This window comes from Crocodylus siamensis, chromosome 2 (assembly GCF_052110815.1).
Source record: "Crocodylus siamensis isolate JL-2025a chromosome 2, ASM5211081v1, whole genome shotgun sequence".
Classification (NCBI taxonomy): domain Eukaryota; kingdom Metazoa; phylum Chordata; order Crocodylia; family Crocodylidae; genus Crocodylus; species Crocodylus siamensis.
The window spans coordinates 109,038,699-109,055,793 of NC_143396.1; the positions used below are offsets into that span (position 1 = coordinate 109,038,699).

General features: G+C 41.7%; 1 protein-coding gene across 2 annotated transcripts in view; it reads right to left on the reverse strand.

Moving 5' to 3' along the window:
• JADE1 (jade family PHD finger 1) overlaps window positions 1-17,095 on the reverse strand; it is a 59,738-nt gene that overhangs the window by 20,336 nt on the left and 22,307 nt on the right. For both annotated transcript variants that reach the window (XM_090036556.1, XM_090036557.1), the window contains exons 3-5: window positions 11,756-11,838; window positions 8,168-8,325; window positions 2,788-2,975 (exon numbers count right to left, since the gene is read on the reverse strand). In XM_090036556.1, the coding sequence (XP_089892682.1) occupies window positions 2,788-2,975; window positions 8,168-8,325; window positions 11,756-11,838 (429 nt within the window). The remainder of the gene's footprint in view (window positions 1-2,787; window positions 2,976-8,167; window positions 8,326-11,755; window positions 11,839-17,095) is intronic.

Here is a 17,095-nt window from a genome sequence, read left to right on the forward strand (position 1 = left end):
GAAACAAGTAGTACCAAGACACAAATATTCCAAAAAATATCAGAAGCTCAGCACTAAATACAGCACCCAAATGTCAGATTTTGCACCATTTTGCAGGGCCAGAAATGCTTTCAAGTTGGTGATGCAACTATTTCTACACAACCTCCTTACACTGAAACCAGTAATGTATTTGCTACCCCAACGCAATCCTTCTCCCATTCCAATGCTAGTTTAATGTAAGCACTTCCAATCTGAGGTATTCTTGGAAGTCTGCAACAAGATGTACATTTTGGAAAAAAAGACCGTTGACAATAACTGATGCTTACTGTGAGATACTGAACAATTGGCAGCTACCTGACAGTCATATTAAGGAGCCAATCGTCTCCTCAACTCTCAGTGTCAATCACTCAGCCATGGGCTGAGATGCTTCAAAAGAAGGTGAAAAAAGAATTACTCATTCCCCCAGATCATAGATTTACAGTATAAATGCCAGTGTATACTCCAGCCAAATAACTTCCCACACCACAGGAAATGGACTGAAGAACGTTTGTCGCAGTACATGCCCTGCCTGGTTCAGCCCACCGCTTCTCTCAACTGAAGAGCCAGAGGGTAACCACACAGAAAGTATCCCAAATTCTGCTTCCCCCTCAACACTTTTATAATGTTCTCTGTACCCTTGGAGCAAAAGAGATTTTGCCCCAGTGACAAAGGAGGAGGTGATGGACTGAAAGATGAGTTAGCACAGCATGTCGTTAAAAAGCAATTTAACACTGGCACTCAATTCAACTGTAAACTGTTATATCACCTACAAGACATGCTTAGTTACCTGGAATTTTCTACACAAATTGGTCTATATTGTGATTAAATGGTAATTAAGTTTAGAAATGTTAAGGATTTTTTTTTAAGTTTTATCATTTACGTTTGCTCTTTAGGAAAAAGAATATGCATTCTAAATACCAAAAAGCATTCCAGAGAGTGCCACAGTTAACCAAAGGAATTCGCAACTGCAGGTGGGCATCAAATAAATCCTACAGCTGAAGATTAAAAAGCAGCTTAGGTTTCTTTTTTTTACTGGCCATAAATAATATCCATAGAAATTAAAATCTGATAAGCGTACTCAAACATCATATATCAGGGTCCTGCATACACTGTCGGCTGGGGAACATACGGTAACTTCCCTCCTGTATAACTGCATGTGTACAGATTTATAGCAAATAAACTACTACGCACTAGCAGATCAGTCACAAAAATCTATAATAAGAGAATGTTAAGCATCTAAGTAGAACCTGTCGAATCCAGACAGTTCAGTATTAAGGACGAGACTCTGACTTTAAAGGTTCCTGTCTAGGTATTCCATGCTACTTTAAATCACAGAAGACCAAAATGCATCCCAAGTTTTATCAGTGTGGCTCCACTTAAGTTATAATGGCATTACAAAGAGCTAAATCTGGCCCTAAGTATTTAAGGAAATCTGTAGGAGCTGAGTGCCTAAGACACAGATCTTCCAACAAATGGAATTAATGTCATGCTGTACTTTATGTACAGTACTGTAATCTATGCTACAATGTCAACAGCTCTCTTCCTTCCCTGTCGAAAAAGGGCAGGAGAGAAAGGTGGAGAGAATGCCTGATTCTCAGACTGTCTACTCTCTTCTTACAGTTTATTTAAATAAAGCTGAATGGTTTTTAAAAATCAGCCTGAAATGTAACTTCAAGCTAAAGTCACATCTTTGGTCTTCCAAATTCATCTCTGAGATTTGGGAAAAATGACCCAGGGTGAGCTGGTTTTGTTTGTTGTGTGTGTGTGTGTGTGTGTTGTTGTTTTTTCCAGTAGAAACTTTTAAATGTATATTTGATTTATAAACCTCTTCCTGGCTTGCCAGGTCCCTGGGCCATGTCCAGGTAAACCCATAAAACTAACAACTCTAACCCAAATGAGGGAACTGTCACAAAGTAAGAATTGACAGTATTATCTGTGCCTTCCAATAGCTCCAAACCTATTCCATCTGGCGTAATATTTTTTCCCCACATGTAAACGTTGCGGTCAAAACTCTGTCCTGACTTACGTACATCGTGTCCTGAACAATATCCCAATGAAATCCACAAGGTGCTTCCACTTATTCCCTTCTCAAACACACCACCCCTCCTCAGGGGAACAGAACTCTCAGACTCAGGATGACAAACCATTTTTTTCCTGTTTGGAAACTAAGGACATAGTAGAAGTGTTTGGGAGGTTTTCAAATGAATCACCAAGCTCATTCTTTACTGTGTCACTCACTGAGCAACCTCAGTGGGGCTTCTGTTTCTGAACCTCCCAAATACTTGTTTCTATTTCATTCCTGGCATAAAAATAGATACAGCTACCTAAAAGATGTAGGGGAAACAGGAACAAAACAAACGAATGGGTGGATGAACAGACTCACTACTTGAACAGCCAACTCTGATGTTCTCTAAGGAGCTAAATGATGACAGAAAATGCTCTGTGAGAATTCATATAGAGGGATGCGAGGGGCAGAAAGTAAAATCTTAGGACCAAGATCTCATCTGGCCTAAAAAGTTACAAATCTACTGACCTTAAAGGGAGCTTCAGGCCTGACATTCACACCAGGTGTGGTGTGTGGCAACCATGTCACCCTGAGAGTAAGGGCTGGTGTTTTTTAAAAGTAAAATCACAAATAATTACATCCTAATGTATACATGTAAAAACTGCTCCCTTCAGTCTTAGCACCCACAAGCCTTCATAACCTCCTGTTTTAAACACAGTGGTGTGTTTAACATGGATAACAAGATGACTGAGGGCTTTTCTCACCCATCTCTTTAAATTCTTCGTTGGCCAGTTCCAACCACGCTACATCCACATCATTAAGGTCATAGCGACATACACTGTCCGCTAAAGTTCGGATGTCAACGTAACCCAACTCAGGAGGCTCAGAACCCGATGAAAGGATGTATTTCCGGGGGCGTGTAAATGTGACTGCTTTTGTCTCGGACACAACCCTGAAAAGGGAGTAAAAAAAAAAAGGCATTACTTACCACAGGTCATAAATTACCTAGTTCTATATTGGGAAATCTCAATCCTGCTGAGTGATTAGTACCTAGGGGTTTCAAAAAGCCACCTCCTTATTCCAGGTGGCTAAATATCCCCACTAATCTTCTAGAACTTACTTTGTACAAAGCTGCAGGGAAGAAAGATGGGTACATATAACAAAATGTGATACATACACATATATTTTCAAAAGTAACCTTCAGTGCCACCAAAAAAGGTAACACTTTTTGAAATTCAAATTCATTAAGGATACAGACTTTAAGGATTACCAATATGCAGGAGGACACAGCATCTCTCAATTACACTGCATAGTTTTGACCAACATTCCTCTTGAACCCCATTTAATTTCTGAAGTCAACTATAATTTTCACCTCTGTGACATCTTAAAGGCCTTGATAATACATAAAATACATCCACTTATCATGTCTAAGGCCTGGCACTCAGCATTCTACATTTCTTCTACTGCAACCATTGAAGCCAAACTGGCCTGGACCTTAGAACAAAATTCATCTACCACTTATATAACCAACTACAGGTTAAATATGTTCCAACATGGTTTGGAGGGAGTCTAATACAATGACCTGCCAAACCACAGTAAATGCTATTCTGGCTGCAAGTATAGTTAAAATGTACGTAAGCACACTTGTTAAAGGCTTGACTGCAGAGGTGTGGGAGGCAGCAGGACACCTAAAATAGTATAACTAATTCTTCTTTAGTGCCTGGGACACAAGGCTATTAGCAAGGAAAAATGCATACGGACTGGAGAGGGGCAGCAATCCCTGTTCCAGACACAGGCTGTGCTACCAGCCGACAGCTTGAGCATGATTCCAGGAGTAGAGGTAGGTGCCGTTTCCCCCTCCACAGCACGGAACTGTGGAGCCTCCAGGAGAGGGAGGCTCCACAGACTCCATTTTCTCTAAGCACTCTGAGATCCCATTTCTATGAAGAATAATAAAAAATGTAAAGATTATATCTGGAACAGTTCCAGCCAATGCTGACAAAACTGCAGCTGCTGGGGGCCCTCCATTATGGCATCCTCACCAGCAAGAATATGATTTTACTGCTCACACGCTAGCTCCTCATGATGCAGACCAGGAGGCAACCTCAGAGACAGCTCTTTGGCGGCACAGGGACGTGAGATATCCTTTGCTCTACTGCAAGCTGGGGAAAAAAATTTTTTTTTCTTGTTTGTTTAATAAACCTTGATCCCCTAGTTCCATTATCACCAGGGATCCAGGTTTTCCGTTTCCCACAGAAAAATGGAAAAAACATAGATTTTCCCTTGTATCCAAGAGAAATACGGATTTTTCATTTTAACGGAGAAATACTCAGATATTCCACTTTTGCAAAGAGTTGACTGCAGGCTGGCAGAGTTCCAGCCTGGAAGGGGCTGAGGGGAGCGGGAGAAGGGCGGTCAGGCAGGGGGCACCATATGCACTCTCACATATGCACCTGGCTACCCTGCAGCCTGGAGAGCAGCTCCCACAGGTAAGTCTGGCAGAGAGAGAGGAAGGAATGGCGGGAGGGAAGGAGTGAGCTGGGCAGGGGCTGAGGCTGCTGCCCAGCTGGGGTGGTGCATGGGACTCAGGGCCTGGGGCCATTTGTAGCCACAGAGCCCCAGTGGGCTGATGGCACAGAGTTGTGCCCCTCGCTGCTGCTGGGCAGACAGGGGGTACCTTGCCATGGTGGCATGGCACTCCCGACGGTGGCAACAAGCTTCTCCACCTCGCCTTGCTCTGCCATGCCACCTGAGGGGAGGGCAGCAGAGCGGGGAGCCTGAGCCCACAGCAGGCAGTCTGCACCCACCGTCACCTTCCCTATGGGCTCTGCTCTGGCCATGCCACCCATGGGGAAGGGGGAGCTGGGCTCCAATCCACTGCAGCAGCTGCCGCCTTCCATGGGCGGCAGCTGGGGCTCAGGCACTGCTGCGGGGGGCAAGGGCTGTACACCTGGGTGCCTGGCCCCATAGCCCTGGCAGCTGGGGGCCCCCTCCTGGTGAGGCTCTGGGTGGAGAGTGAGGGGCACCAGCTGGGCTGGGGGGCTGTAGCTTGGGAGTGAGGGGCCTGGACCCGAGTCCTGGTGAGCGAAGGGGGAAGAAGGAGCGCCAATTTTCCATGATGCAAAACCTAAAATCAAACATCAAAATTTAGAGGTACTTAGAATTTATTTTATTATAGTGATTGAGGCTCTGGTAGGCTTCCAAATTGCTTTAAAATGGTAAATATATCAACAAAATATTGTGTTCAGTTGATACCTATATATATAGTGGAGCTTCATTTTAATCACACATGTTGGGGTTTTTAAATCAGAGAATTTGTGGGGGGTATATCAGAGAATTTGCCATTTTTAGACGCAGAAAACCAGGATCACCTTTATCACTGCACATACGCAGTTCTGGACATATTCCTCTGTCTATTCCAGTCTCCTGCAATACAGTACATTCCCTGATCTAACACACTGTAGAAATTTAAAACACAATGAAGGAGAAAATCAAATCAAATCTTCGGCTTTGCACCTGAGGGAAGGAAGAGGGAATCAGAATCTGAACACCTTTATAAGGAGCCGAAGATACATTTGAGTTTTCCTGGCTGTACCATAATAAAGCAACACAGACTACAATGTCATGGGGTACACTGTCGTACCCTGACCACTGCTCTCTTGATCTTCTATACAAAGATTAATTTTCTCATAATTATCCTAGTTCATGTTTCCATACCAAGAAACTGTGGTGGCAACACAGTATGGATGAGAACAGGTAGTCTGGCCTCAGAATAATCCCTTTGCAAAGGATTTCATTTTTATTATGTTCATGATAGGAAAAAAATAAAACTGAAATTGAAATTATAATATGCACAAAAACACATGCATTTGAGCCATCAACCTAAGCACATGTTCACAATGCATCAACACATGGCAGCCCTTGCCTAACTCTCTCTGTCCCTCCCTGCACCCCACTATTTGTTGCCCTTACTAGTCACATCAGGGCCAACGACTTTGTCCCTTTGCTTCTTCCTACAATCTTGTGCTTCAGGCACTGTAATAATAGGGATCGCTGATCTATGAAATACATTGTATTTTCCTCTGAGTTCCTGTGTTCCTAGAGAGTAGTAGCGAGAAAGCTTCCTCTGCATTTGTGTACTTGTTACATTTATTTTTTATTATTTTAGGTTACGATTCCGCTTACATGGCTTATACATTGTACTTACTTACTCCACCATAAGATAGTACTGTCCCCAACAGTACTATCTTAAGGTAGAGTTAATTAATTTACCACACCCTAATACCAGTGCACATGTAGACAGTGATGCTTTACTGAGGAGCTAATTAGTCAACTCCGCAGTACAGCGCACACATAGATGCATCCTCTATCTACATTTCATAAAGGGACTGGGAAGAAGGAAAGTAAATTAAAATTTGCCATGTGAGTGGAATCATAACATAAAATAACAAAAAATAAATGTAACAAGTACATAAATGCAGAGGAAGCTTTCTTACTACTACTCTCTAGGAACACACAAAGCTGCCATGCTGGATCACATCAGTGGTCTAGTAATTTATCTCCAAGAGTGGTCTGCATTCGATGTCTCAAATATTAGTATAAAAACCCGACAACACAATTATGCACTAAGCTACCCAAGGGGGGAATTTCTTCCTGACTCAAGAAGCTAGTGGTTAATTTATGCCCTGAAATATGAGGGTTTATGATCCTTATAAATTTTTATTCCACCTAAAGCAACTGCAGATATTCCTGTTACACATATAAATGTCTAAAGGCTGCATTCTCTTCCTCTTTCAATATCACTTTTCACAGTGAAAGGAGACATTACATAAAACTTCCTAAAACTGTTTTTAAAAGGATTTTTTTAATGTAAGGAGTCATGCCCTAGCTGCAGTACACCATGCATTAATAAGCTACTAGTGCTCTTCTTAGCTTGTTACAGACACTTGGCCTTCAGCCACAAACCTTGTAACATACTGAAGGTACAAGAGACAGGCTACTAATATCTATCCCAATACTGGTTGTTACTGCAGCAGCCTAATGCTGAGCACAGGTAAGCAGACTCAGATAGCTGCTGTATCAACTATTATGCACTATATCATATGGACATATACCATGACCAAAAAACTATGACTGAATTAAAATTCAGCATGTACTATTCTTAAAGACAAATCCAAAACCAATGGCATATGATATGCTTTTTCCTCCTTTTATCTTCTCAAAGATTTCAGCCAATAAGCTACTTAGTTTGTAAGCTCTTCAGAGCAGGGATCATCTTTTCAGTTGTGTGTGCACACGTGCCATGCTTGGTACAGTGGACTCCTGTTCCATGACTGGGATGGCACTGCCACAGTACAAAACAAACAATATTAATGTGCTTGAATTAATATTTATAAGTGAGTAGTATATTAAAGTTACTTAATATGATACAGATGTTTTACAGTAGGCTCCTCCCTAATGAGCATACAACTTCATGTGAAACAAGGCCCAACAACTGTGTATACAAAGAGGGTAGGGAAGATAAAGTTACCTTAGGTAAAAGTAGTGAAACTAAATAATTACAATAGCTAGATATGTGCATAACAGGGTGGTTCTGCTGGTTTGATGGCTCTCAATGCAGTTGCAGTGTTGTACAAGAAACTAATTTTTAAGCAATGAATAAACAGAAGAAAGCTCAAAAATATCATATAAACAAATGAAACAACCAGCAATTTCTGTGTAATTGAAATCTGGCTTCTCTGATTGAATCCAAAATTTAAAAAAAGAAACAGCATTTTTCTCTGACTCAAAACTAAGCATTATAATTATACAGATTTTTTTTAATAATGTTGGATGTGACCAAAGTCAGGCTTATAGTGGAAACTATTTTTTAGGCATGGTCACAGCAATGTCAAAAAAGGTCAAGATTTTCATCAATGTCACATTTATAAAACACCTAAATAAAAGTGGCCTTATTTTTAAGGACCTTGAGTAATTGCAAATTCCCCAGACTTCAGTAGGAGGAAGTAGATTTGTTCAATGCCTCAGAAAATTCGGGCCATTTCTAACCAGAAATCTAAATATTATTCAAGAAGCCCTTGCGTCAAGAGGGAAGACTGCTGGCCTGAATTTATGTGTATTTGTTTACATTTCTCCAAACTATACCTGGCTATAGGTTCGGGGATGGTCCCTGGGCTAACTGGCACCTGAACTCCCTTTTCCCACTCCTGCCTCCAGGGGTCTGCCAGCACGTAGTACTCATCAGGGTTCAGTTGGTAGGAGTCATGTAACTTCATGGCAGTGATCAGGTCCGTTCTGAACACCTGCAAAGAGAGCGACCGAGAGAGAAGAGAGACACTGACATTTGATATTTACATTCTATGATTCACAGCTCCAGGGTAGCCATGGAGCACAGTGCATAACAAGGTCACTGTATCAACACTAAACTAACGTGACCTATTACAGGACAGACATTTAACTTCACATCAGCACAGAGGCAGAGGAAAGGAAAGGGACATCAGTACAGCAGACTTAGCAGCTGATAGCTATGATCCCTGATGCTCCCACTGCACAAGAGGCATAATCCTGGGTGATTCTGCATGCCTGTACTTCTCTCTCATTTTAATAAGACCTGTGGGAGCTCAGAGGAGCCTCTCACAATCAGTCCCCAAAACAGTAGCATTAGTTAACAGCACAGAGCCAATCCTGCTCCTTGACAGCTATGTGCTAGGAGCCCAACTGACTTAAAATGGAAGCAGAACTGAGTCCCAAGTTTTTTGAATTATTAGAAGCACTTATGAAGGAATTGTAGAAAAAAAACTCTACAAATTCTCTGTGGCAGAAATCTAAGTGTGACTATAAAATGACCAGCTGCAAGAGGAAACTCTTAACAAGGCAGCTCTTCTTACAAATATTTTTAAAAGTAACTCAAAAGATCTAGCCAAACAAACCCCAATCTAGATTTCTTGGGCAGCTCCATATTCAGCAGTTGTGTTTGTCCACCTACCAGCTACACACACATCTGCCTTACAACCGTAACTTCATTTTGCCTTTGCAAGGCATCTGCCTCTAAAACCAGCAAGATGTCTGGTGAGTTACAGGTTACTGGTTATAAATAAGCAAGGATGCTGTCTTTAACCAGCCATAGACAGAAATAAAAATGGATTTACTCTTGCAGACTTGCTCCTGTCAGCAGTACGGAAAGGGAATGATGATATCAGAGGCATGAGAACAGCAAGACTGTACTTGCCCACACTTCTTCCAGCATCCAGCAACCAAAGCTGTTACATTACAGCGATAATTAATAGAGTACGTTTCACCTGCTCAGCTTTTTGCAAATATTAACTTATTAATGCCACAAAAGAGATGCAATGGGTTAAAAAGCAAACAAGCTACAAAAATGAAAAGGTAAGGCTGTAAACCATGTCCTTTGTCAAACAAAATAAGTGAATCAGCCCATCCAGTGCCAGCCAGGAAAACCACAAGAGAGATAACATCTCAAAAAAAAGCTCTACTGCAGACGCATCAGTTCATGGCAGGTAGAGTCAGCAAAGCACATATCCAGCTTCATATCACCAGGTTATGAGGCTGTGAGCATATTTTCAGGAAGATAATATATCGTCCCTAACTTCTCCAAACACTGCTAGTGATGCAAATTTATGTCACACTTGACACACTCACTAGGAATCCTTAACCACACCTACATATATGCGGCCTTGTGTTAGTACCCACAGCCAGAGACATCACGTGTCAGAATAAGCACAGATCCATAAAGCAGGTGCGCCTCATCTGTAGTTACACAGTTCATAAGGCAGAACGCCCTGAAGAGGGTAGCTTATTTTATATCCCTCTAAAGCACTTCAAATGACAACAGATTTATTTTTATAGCCATTTTAGGATCAGTTGGATCACTTAGTTCTCAAAAAATAAAAGAAAAATAGAAAAAAGTCCATGTCGTATCCTAAAACCTTTTTAAATGCCCTACCCCTTTAGCCTGACTTCACATGAACACGTTCCCCCAGTCCATTACACCTCTGACTTCTTCAACAGGGACTATCAAAGCATGATTTGCTCCTATGTTTCAAAACAGTTAATGCTCCTGGGGATATTTTTCAAATGTAATTTCAGGTGTGAATCTGCATTTTTTTAAATAAATTCCCACTATAATCAAACATTAACTTAGAACAGTTATTCGAGAAAAGGAGAAAAGGGTGAGTATAGGCAAGGTAAATATGATAAAATGGTTAAAACAATCCAAGCATCAATTCCATGGGGCTGGAACCAAGAAATGAAAAACGTTCCACAAAATAAGCTTGATCTCACAGTAAACTAACAGAGATAGCTATGGGATTCTGGCGCTAGTTGGGGGTGCTCCTGCTTTGAGCAGGGAGTTGAACTAGATGACAGCCTAAGGTCCCTCCCAATCCTAATTTCGATTATTCTATGATTCTGTGTTGGACCTCTGGGCTGGCTATTCTGGGCACTAGATGAGAAGTTAATGACCATCAAGAAAATCCTTTCCAAGATTCACTGCTTCGCATCACAGTCCTTTCTGCTGTAATTTTTGATGCAATCAATATGCCCAGAGCATCAATAATAAAAAAATATATATATTGATCTCTGAAGCCTTGCAGCACTTTAAAAATGCGGGGTGAAATTCTGGCTCGCTGAAGTCCATGGGAATCTTGCCATTCTTACATGGGTCCAGGATTTCAGCCAGGCAGTACAACGAGGATCACTTCTCTGCCAGCATATAGGAAGCAGCAGAAGCATGCTGTTGCAGGCAGAGACAATACAAGGAGAAAAGGACATGCGGGAAAGCTGCAGATGGAAGCAGAAGACTACTCAGACTGACAAGAAAGTCAAAGGGAGGAAACACCAAGAGGCAGAAAGAACTGCAGAGTAGCAAGTGTGGATGAAGAAACAAAAAGACACCATAAAAACAAGAATGGATAAAGACAGCCAAAAATCAGGATTCAGCATTACCCCTGGTTATTTACTTCATTGAAAAGCGGCTTCTCTAGCTGCATTTCTAACACTGAATAGTGTGCATTCATGAAGTCTCAGGAAGTATATTCTCATCAGCAAAGTACAACTTTTCTCCTAACTTCAGTAATTGAAGCATTTGGACACAGTGATGCTGACCAAACCCAAGAAATTCCATCTTGGTTTTGCTCCCACATAACCTGAAGTCTAGCGACTGCCTCAGACCACTTCTGGCAATGGCAGCTGCAAAGTGATGGTATCCATTTGGTGCCAATGATTACTCCCCCACAAAAAAAACATTCAAACTGATCTCCATTTCCTTCCTTGACTCAAATTCCTCAAAGCAGCATATATGAAGCTTAAAAGGGATAGATTTCTGGTTTGGTAAGTCTGTTAACAAAGATTATTCATTAAGGTCAAATAATGGCTAGGAAGCTACTGCAGCTAAAAATAAAATTTTCACAGTTCACCAGAAATCAAAGTCAAATCATCCAAAACTTTAAAAGAAAAAAAAATGTCAGAGCTATGTTAAGTTGGTTCCAAACTAACCCAATATTCATAGCTAAAAACTAACTTGGTACTGGCAGTGACTGTGGTATCAGCTGACCTCCCTGATCTCCTGGCCAGATGAAAGGTGTTGGGTGTGCCAGTTCAGATGGAGCAGAAAAGGAAAGAAAATATAATTAGGAAGAAATGTATTCATTAACAAGGCACAAGTACATTTTACCAGAAAGAGATAGCAAAATGCAACTATCGTTCTTGAAATACCTCGGAAGGTTTTCTGTCTTCGTGTCTGGAACATGAACTCCGCCGATGTCGGGATCTGGAATGCTGGGACCAGGTGGACAAGCCTAGGATACAAAAAGGATCAACTGAAAATAGGGCACGTGTCAGGGCTCCACTCACACAAGTAAACCAGTTAGCTTCAATGGGACCATCATGGTAAGACAAGCAGGAGTCACCCTTACACCACATACCTGAAAAGTAGGGTTGGCAAGCTGTTCAGTTGTCTGGTCAGATATTGTCAACCGACCATTCAATTTACTGTATATTTTTGACCGATCAAAGATACCAATTTTACAAAACCTACATATCTTTGTAGGTTCCTTGATAAAATTTTATTTTATTGCTTTTTGGCATATTCTTAAAGGAAAAATTGTGCTTGTTTGTGTATTATTTGCACCTTTTGGCAATTTTTTACAATTTTTTACCGATATTTGACCAGCCAATTGACCAAACATTATTTGACCAGTCATCATTACCCAACCCTATGGAAAAGGATTCTTTCATAATAGACTAGCAGGAGAAAACTGTGGCTTAGTTCAGCACCTCTGTGATTCCTTCCTTATATTTCTTATTCCCTCTAGATGCATTTACTGCCTTCATAATACAGATATTTATAGATATTATTCCAAAAAAGCTTCTGCACAACAGTTCTCTATTTGAGTACTAGTAATCTAAACAAGGGTCAACTTCCTGGCCATTAATAAATGACCAGGAGATCTAATAATAGCCTGAGGTGAAATCTCTAAAGTTACCACACTGATGTCCCAGCATATCCAGGATGACACCAATATGCTTCTTGACTTCCACTACAATGAGCTTTTGCTCAACTTCAGACAGAATGTATATCAATATCTATAGCAAAAACTTCTTAAGTTTTTGTGATGCTATCTGTCTCCTGCCATAAGACAATATCTGAGCATAGTTGTGGGGTTTTAAATGCAGAATTCTTTGTCATTGTTACACAGAACAAATTATTTCTCTGGATATCTGGATTCTTTAAGAAGAACGGTTGCCTCAATCTACTTCTAGAAAGCTAATTCTAGCAGAAGTCAGGATGCAGGTACACCATCCTGCTGGAAATGCTGTGACAACAGAATATAACCTGTGATCAAGACCTGCTTACAGAAAGCCTGTATTAATCAATTCAATTTAATCCAGCCAGAGTTTATTGGTGTGATGAGGTATACAAATGTTGCAAAAGTCAAAGTATGTCAACAGTAAAAAGAAGAGTCAATGGATAAGTGTGATGGTAAAAGGAATCTTGGTCTGAACAAATGAACCAACCATTACTAATTTATGTCAAAAAGGCAAACAAAAAGTCACCACTGCACCACTTAAATCCCATGCACACCCTTTTTTGAGGTGTAAAGATAAACATAAATTGTGCAGCAGTCTCCACAAAGTAATCACTCAGCACAAGAGTGAGTGTCAAGCTAAATCACCCAGGGGAGGGAGAGAGTAGGGGAGCGCAAAGCCAACCATAAGGTGCAGCTAAATGCACAAAACATGTAAGTGAGGAACAGTGATTTATGTTTTTGTTAATCCCTTCCCATAAGTGGAATATAGATGTTATTTCTAAAATTGTAAGTAAAAGAAATTCAGACCTGTTATTTCTAAGTCAATGCTGCCCCTTTAAGGGATATCCTCTTGAGACAAGTTGTTCAAGTCTTGACACTTTGTCCTCATCTACAAAACTTGCATGTCTTATCAATTGCAGCACTGCCACTGAAATATTTGGCTAATTAGATAGCTGCAGCAGCAATTTAGCTGATTTGAGATTTCTAATTCATATGTGGATATGACTGCTAGTTTTGCTTACATATTGGTTTTTTGCATGAAGGGTAATGATAAAAAATGACAGGCTCCATTAGCAAAACGCTGTTCTATTCTGTAGCCTGTGCCAGTAACAGAGCTAGTAACTCTAGAAGTTTGATATAGTTATTCACAAGTAATGCATGTGTCTGGCAAAATTAGAGCAGCAGCAGTCAGATATACTTCTAGATTTTCAACTCTGTGTTTTCATTCAGCTCTAGTGATAAGTTTACATAAACTGGTATACTTGACAGTAAGCAAACATATGGTCTTTTTGTACAGCTTCTCCCAAGCCCGTTGTTAAGGAACAGATTTCAAGATTGTTTGCGTGTCATTTGGGGCAGACTGGGGGTAAGGGTCAAAAATAATACTTATCTTCTGTCTCCACTTGTCCTGTTAATACTGTTTGGGTTAATTCAGTTGTGTATCATCTGCTGGTTACAATATAAAGTAGCACCCTCTATGTGTACTTCTAGTAATGTCAATAGTGCTCAATGTTTCGGCTAGCCTAACTAACCACTAAGTGCAGGAGGAAGAGTCCAATCTTACCACCATTCTCTACATTTCTTCTTTTCACAGTTGTATTCATCAGAACATTTTACCCAAGAAAGCCCTTTATTTGGAAGGATAATTCAAATATAACCAGAACATATCAGAGTATTTCAGTGACAACTAGTTTTCTCCCAATACCCAACAACTTTCTACAACAGACAGCAGAAAGGTGGGAGCTTTTTAACATACCATGTTTTCTCACAGGCAAACAGCTGCTGAGAACTGGAGTGTATGTTATATGCCAGAAATACAACAGGAGCAGTTTCAGCTGCTTACCACGGAAATCTAAAAGTAAAGCCTGCGTATGATCTACAGGGGGCACAAAAATGAGCAGGCTTAGCTCTCTAGCTGCTGCTACTCAATTGCTTACTACACAGGAAGATTTTGTTTTCATTCTGCCTTTCATAAACAAGGTGTGTATATTATGTCAGGACATGCTGTATGTGAGAAAATACATTATTAAAAAATGACTGCCTCCTTACACACACAGAAGTTGATGATAATAGAAAGAAGTGCTTTTAGACTGCTGCATTTGTCTAGCCAAGTTAACAGACTATTTATAAACAAGTTACAGTCAAAGGTCTATTCCAAGCCTCAATGGTCCAGCAGACAGCATGATTAAGGCATTCCCTTTTCTACAGCCAGCACCGCACAAAGGACCAATGGGGTCAGCAGCATCACTTCCAACCACCTTTTACTCCCCAGGCTCAAGTTCAAGGCACAACTCAAACTTACACCTCTTGATCCATGGGGAGATGTATTAACCCTTCTCCCAGTACGGCCCCAAAGTACTGACTAGAAGAAATAAGCAATAAATGTAAAGACCTTCTAGAGGAACTGAAGATCACAGGGGCCACATCCACATGAGCATAGGCATTTGGTTCCCAAGAGACACCTAGCAGCGGGACACCTTGAGCAGGTTACTCCAGGTGGGGTAGGAGGGGCTGCAGCATTACCTGGGGACCTCCTAGGGCTACAGCAGCAGTGATCCTGCCACTTGGAGGCAGGTTCCAGTTTTGAGCAGCGCACACTGTCCCTGTGTGCACCGCTCCAGGTTTTTTTGCACAGGTTTTTCTGACCCCCAGGTATTCAGGTTTCAAAAAAACCCAAAAAAAATAAAACCCCATGCACAGTGCAGAGCAGAGCTGAACGTATAGTATGCAGTGCTGCAGATGAGTCTGCATCACCACATACCACACAGCCATACTTGTCTGGACACAGTCTAGGACACACAACTGTAGGAAATAGATGGCCAATGTCATGTCATTTCAACATAAAAAAACTTTTAATGAATAAACACAGTATCAAACAGTTAAGTATGGAGGACAACAAGTGCAAACATTGATAGATTTAGATAACACTATTTAGATGTACAGCTACTGTACTAGAAATCACAGGAGCAAGACAAGTGATAATTTGGAACCTATAACAGAAGTAATATAATTACTTTGTAATATTTAAGAGGAGCACTTCAAATTAAGGGTGTAAATACTGATTTTAGAAGTACTCATTTAACCTGTTGTAATTAAAATGGTTAAACGATTCATCGGTATGGCAACCCCTGGCCTGGCCCACGTGGAGCTGTTCAGGTCCAACCTGCAGGACACCCCTTCCCAGCGCAGCACCAGCAGGGCGTTTCCAGCCCCCCCAGTGTGCACTAAGGCCTCAGCAGCTCCCCAGGGCTGCACCTCACAACAAGCCAGGTGGGTGGGTGGGTCCTCTCTGAGCCGGCATCCAGGTGCAAACGGGGTGGGCAGGGCACATTGTGGGGTTAAGCCACAGGCCCAGGGGATTCACCCTGCACCCACTTACCTCCACCTTGTCCCCTGCCAGGCCCAGCGGCAGCTGTAGCAACAGAAAGCACGGGATCCAGCCAGGCATAAGGCTGGGGACAGGCACAGTGACATTAGGCTCCAGCCCACAGCGCTGCAAAGTCAGATGGTGGGGGTGCTGATTCCCGGGCAGGTGCCTGCCCCACCCCATCCTGCCATGGAAGAGGGGCTGCACCATCCATAGCAGCATGGAGAGGTGGGAGCCCAAGCAGCCCCACCAGGCAGGCAGTGCAGCCCAGGAGCCATAGGTGGCAGCAACCAGTGAATCTGCTGCAGCACAGGAGATAGGGGAGAGGCATGCAGCACAGTCTTGCCAGGCAGGCAGCAGCTTCACAGCAGACAGCAGGGGCCTGCCCAGAGTGAAGGCTGCTTGTGAAATGCTGTGGGGAGGCTGCAAGCAGCTGTACCGGGGTCCGTGGAACATAGCTATTAAGTATTAGTCACCTCTACCCCTCCTCCTTGCTCCTCTCTCCCTCCCTCCTGCTCCACTATTTTCTGGTTTCTGCCGGGGCACCGCCTGACTTCCTGTCCCTCTCTTCCCTCCCGATGTATGCCCAACCCCAGGCTAAATGATAACCAGTAAGCTAGAACTAGTCATCACTGGGCTGATCAGTTAAACAATTAATCGTTAACCATTCACATCCCTACTTCAAATCTGCTCAATGAAAATCAATGGCAAGATACCAATGCCTGTAGTGAAGTGATATTTTTAACAAAAAGGGATTTGACTAAATCAACTTAACTGTCCATTTTAGGGATAAACCAAGATTATACATATTAATTAAATAACTCAGGCAAAGAAGAAAAAAGATGGAAGCATGAATGATAAATCACACCATCTCCTTTCTTAATGTATATATGGCAACAAGGTAATCCCTCAATAATTATTTAAAGAAAGTGTTCATCACCAATTACTGTTACTTCACTGATAAACAGACCTGATATGTGTGTCCAAACAGAGATATCAAAGGACATCCTGAAGTATAAGAAAATGGCTACTTGCTATGGCCAAAATAAAAGTTGTACAGCAAGTGTAGAAGCAACATGGTGCTCTTGTCTGGTATACTCCGTGGATAAACTCGCAAGACATGAACCTCTTGTATTAAAAACAGTCACAAAGACATTT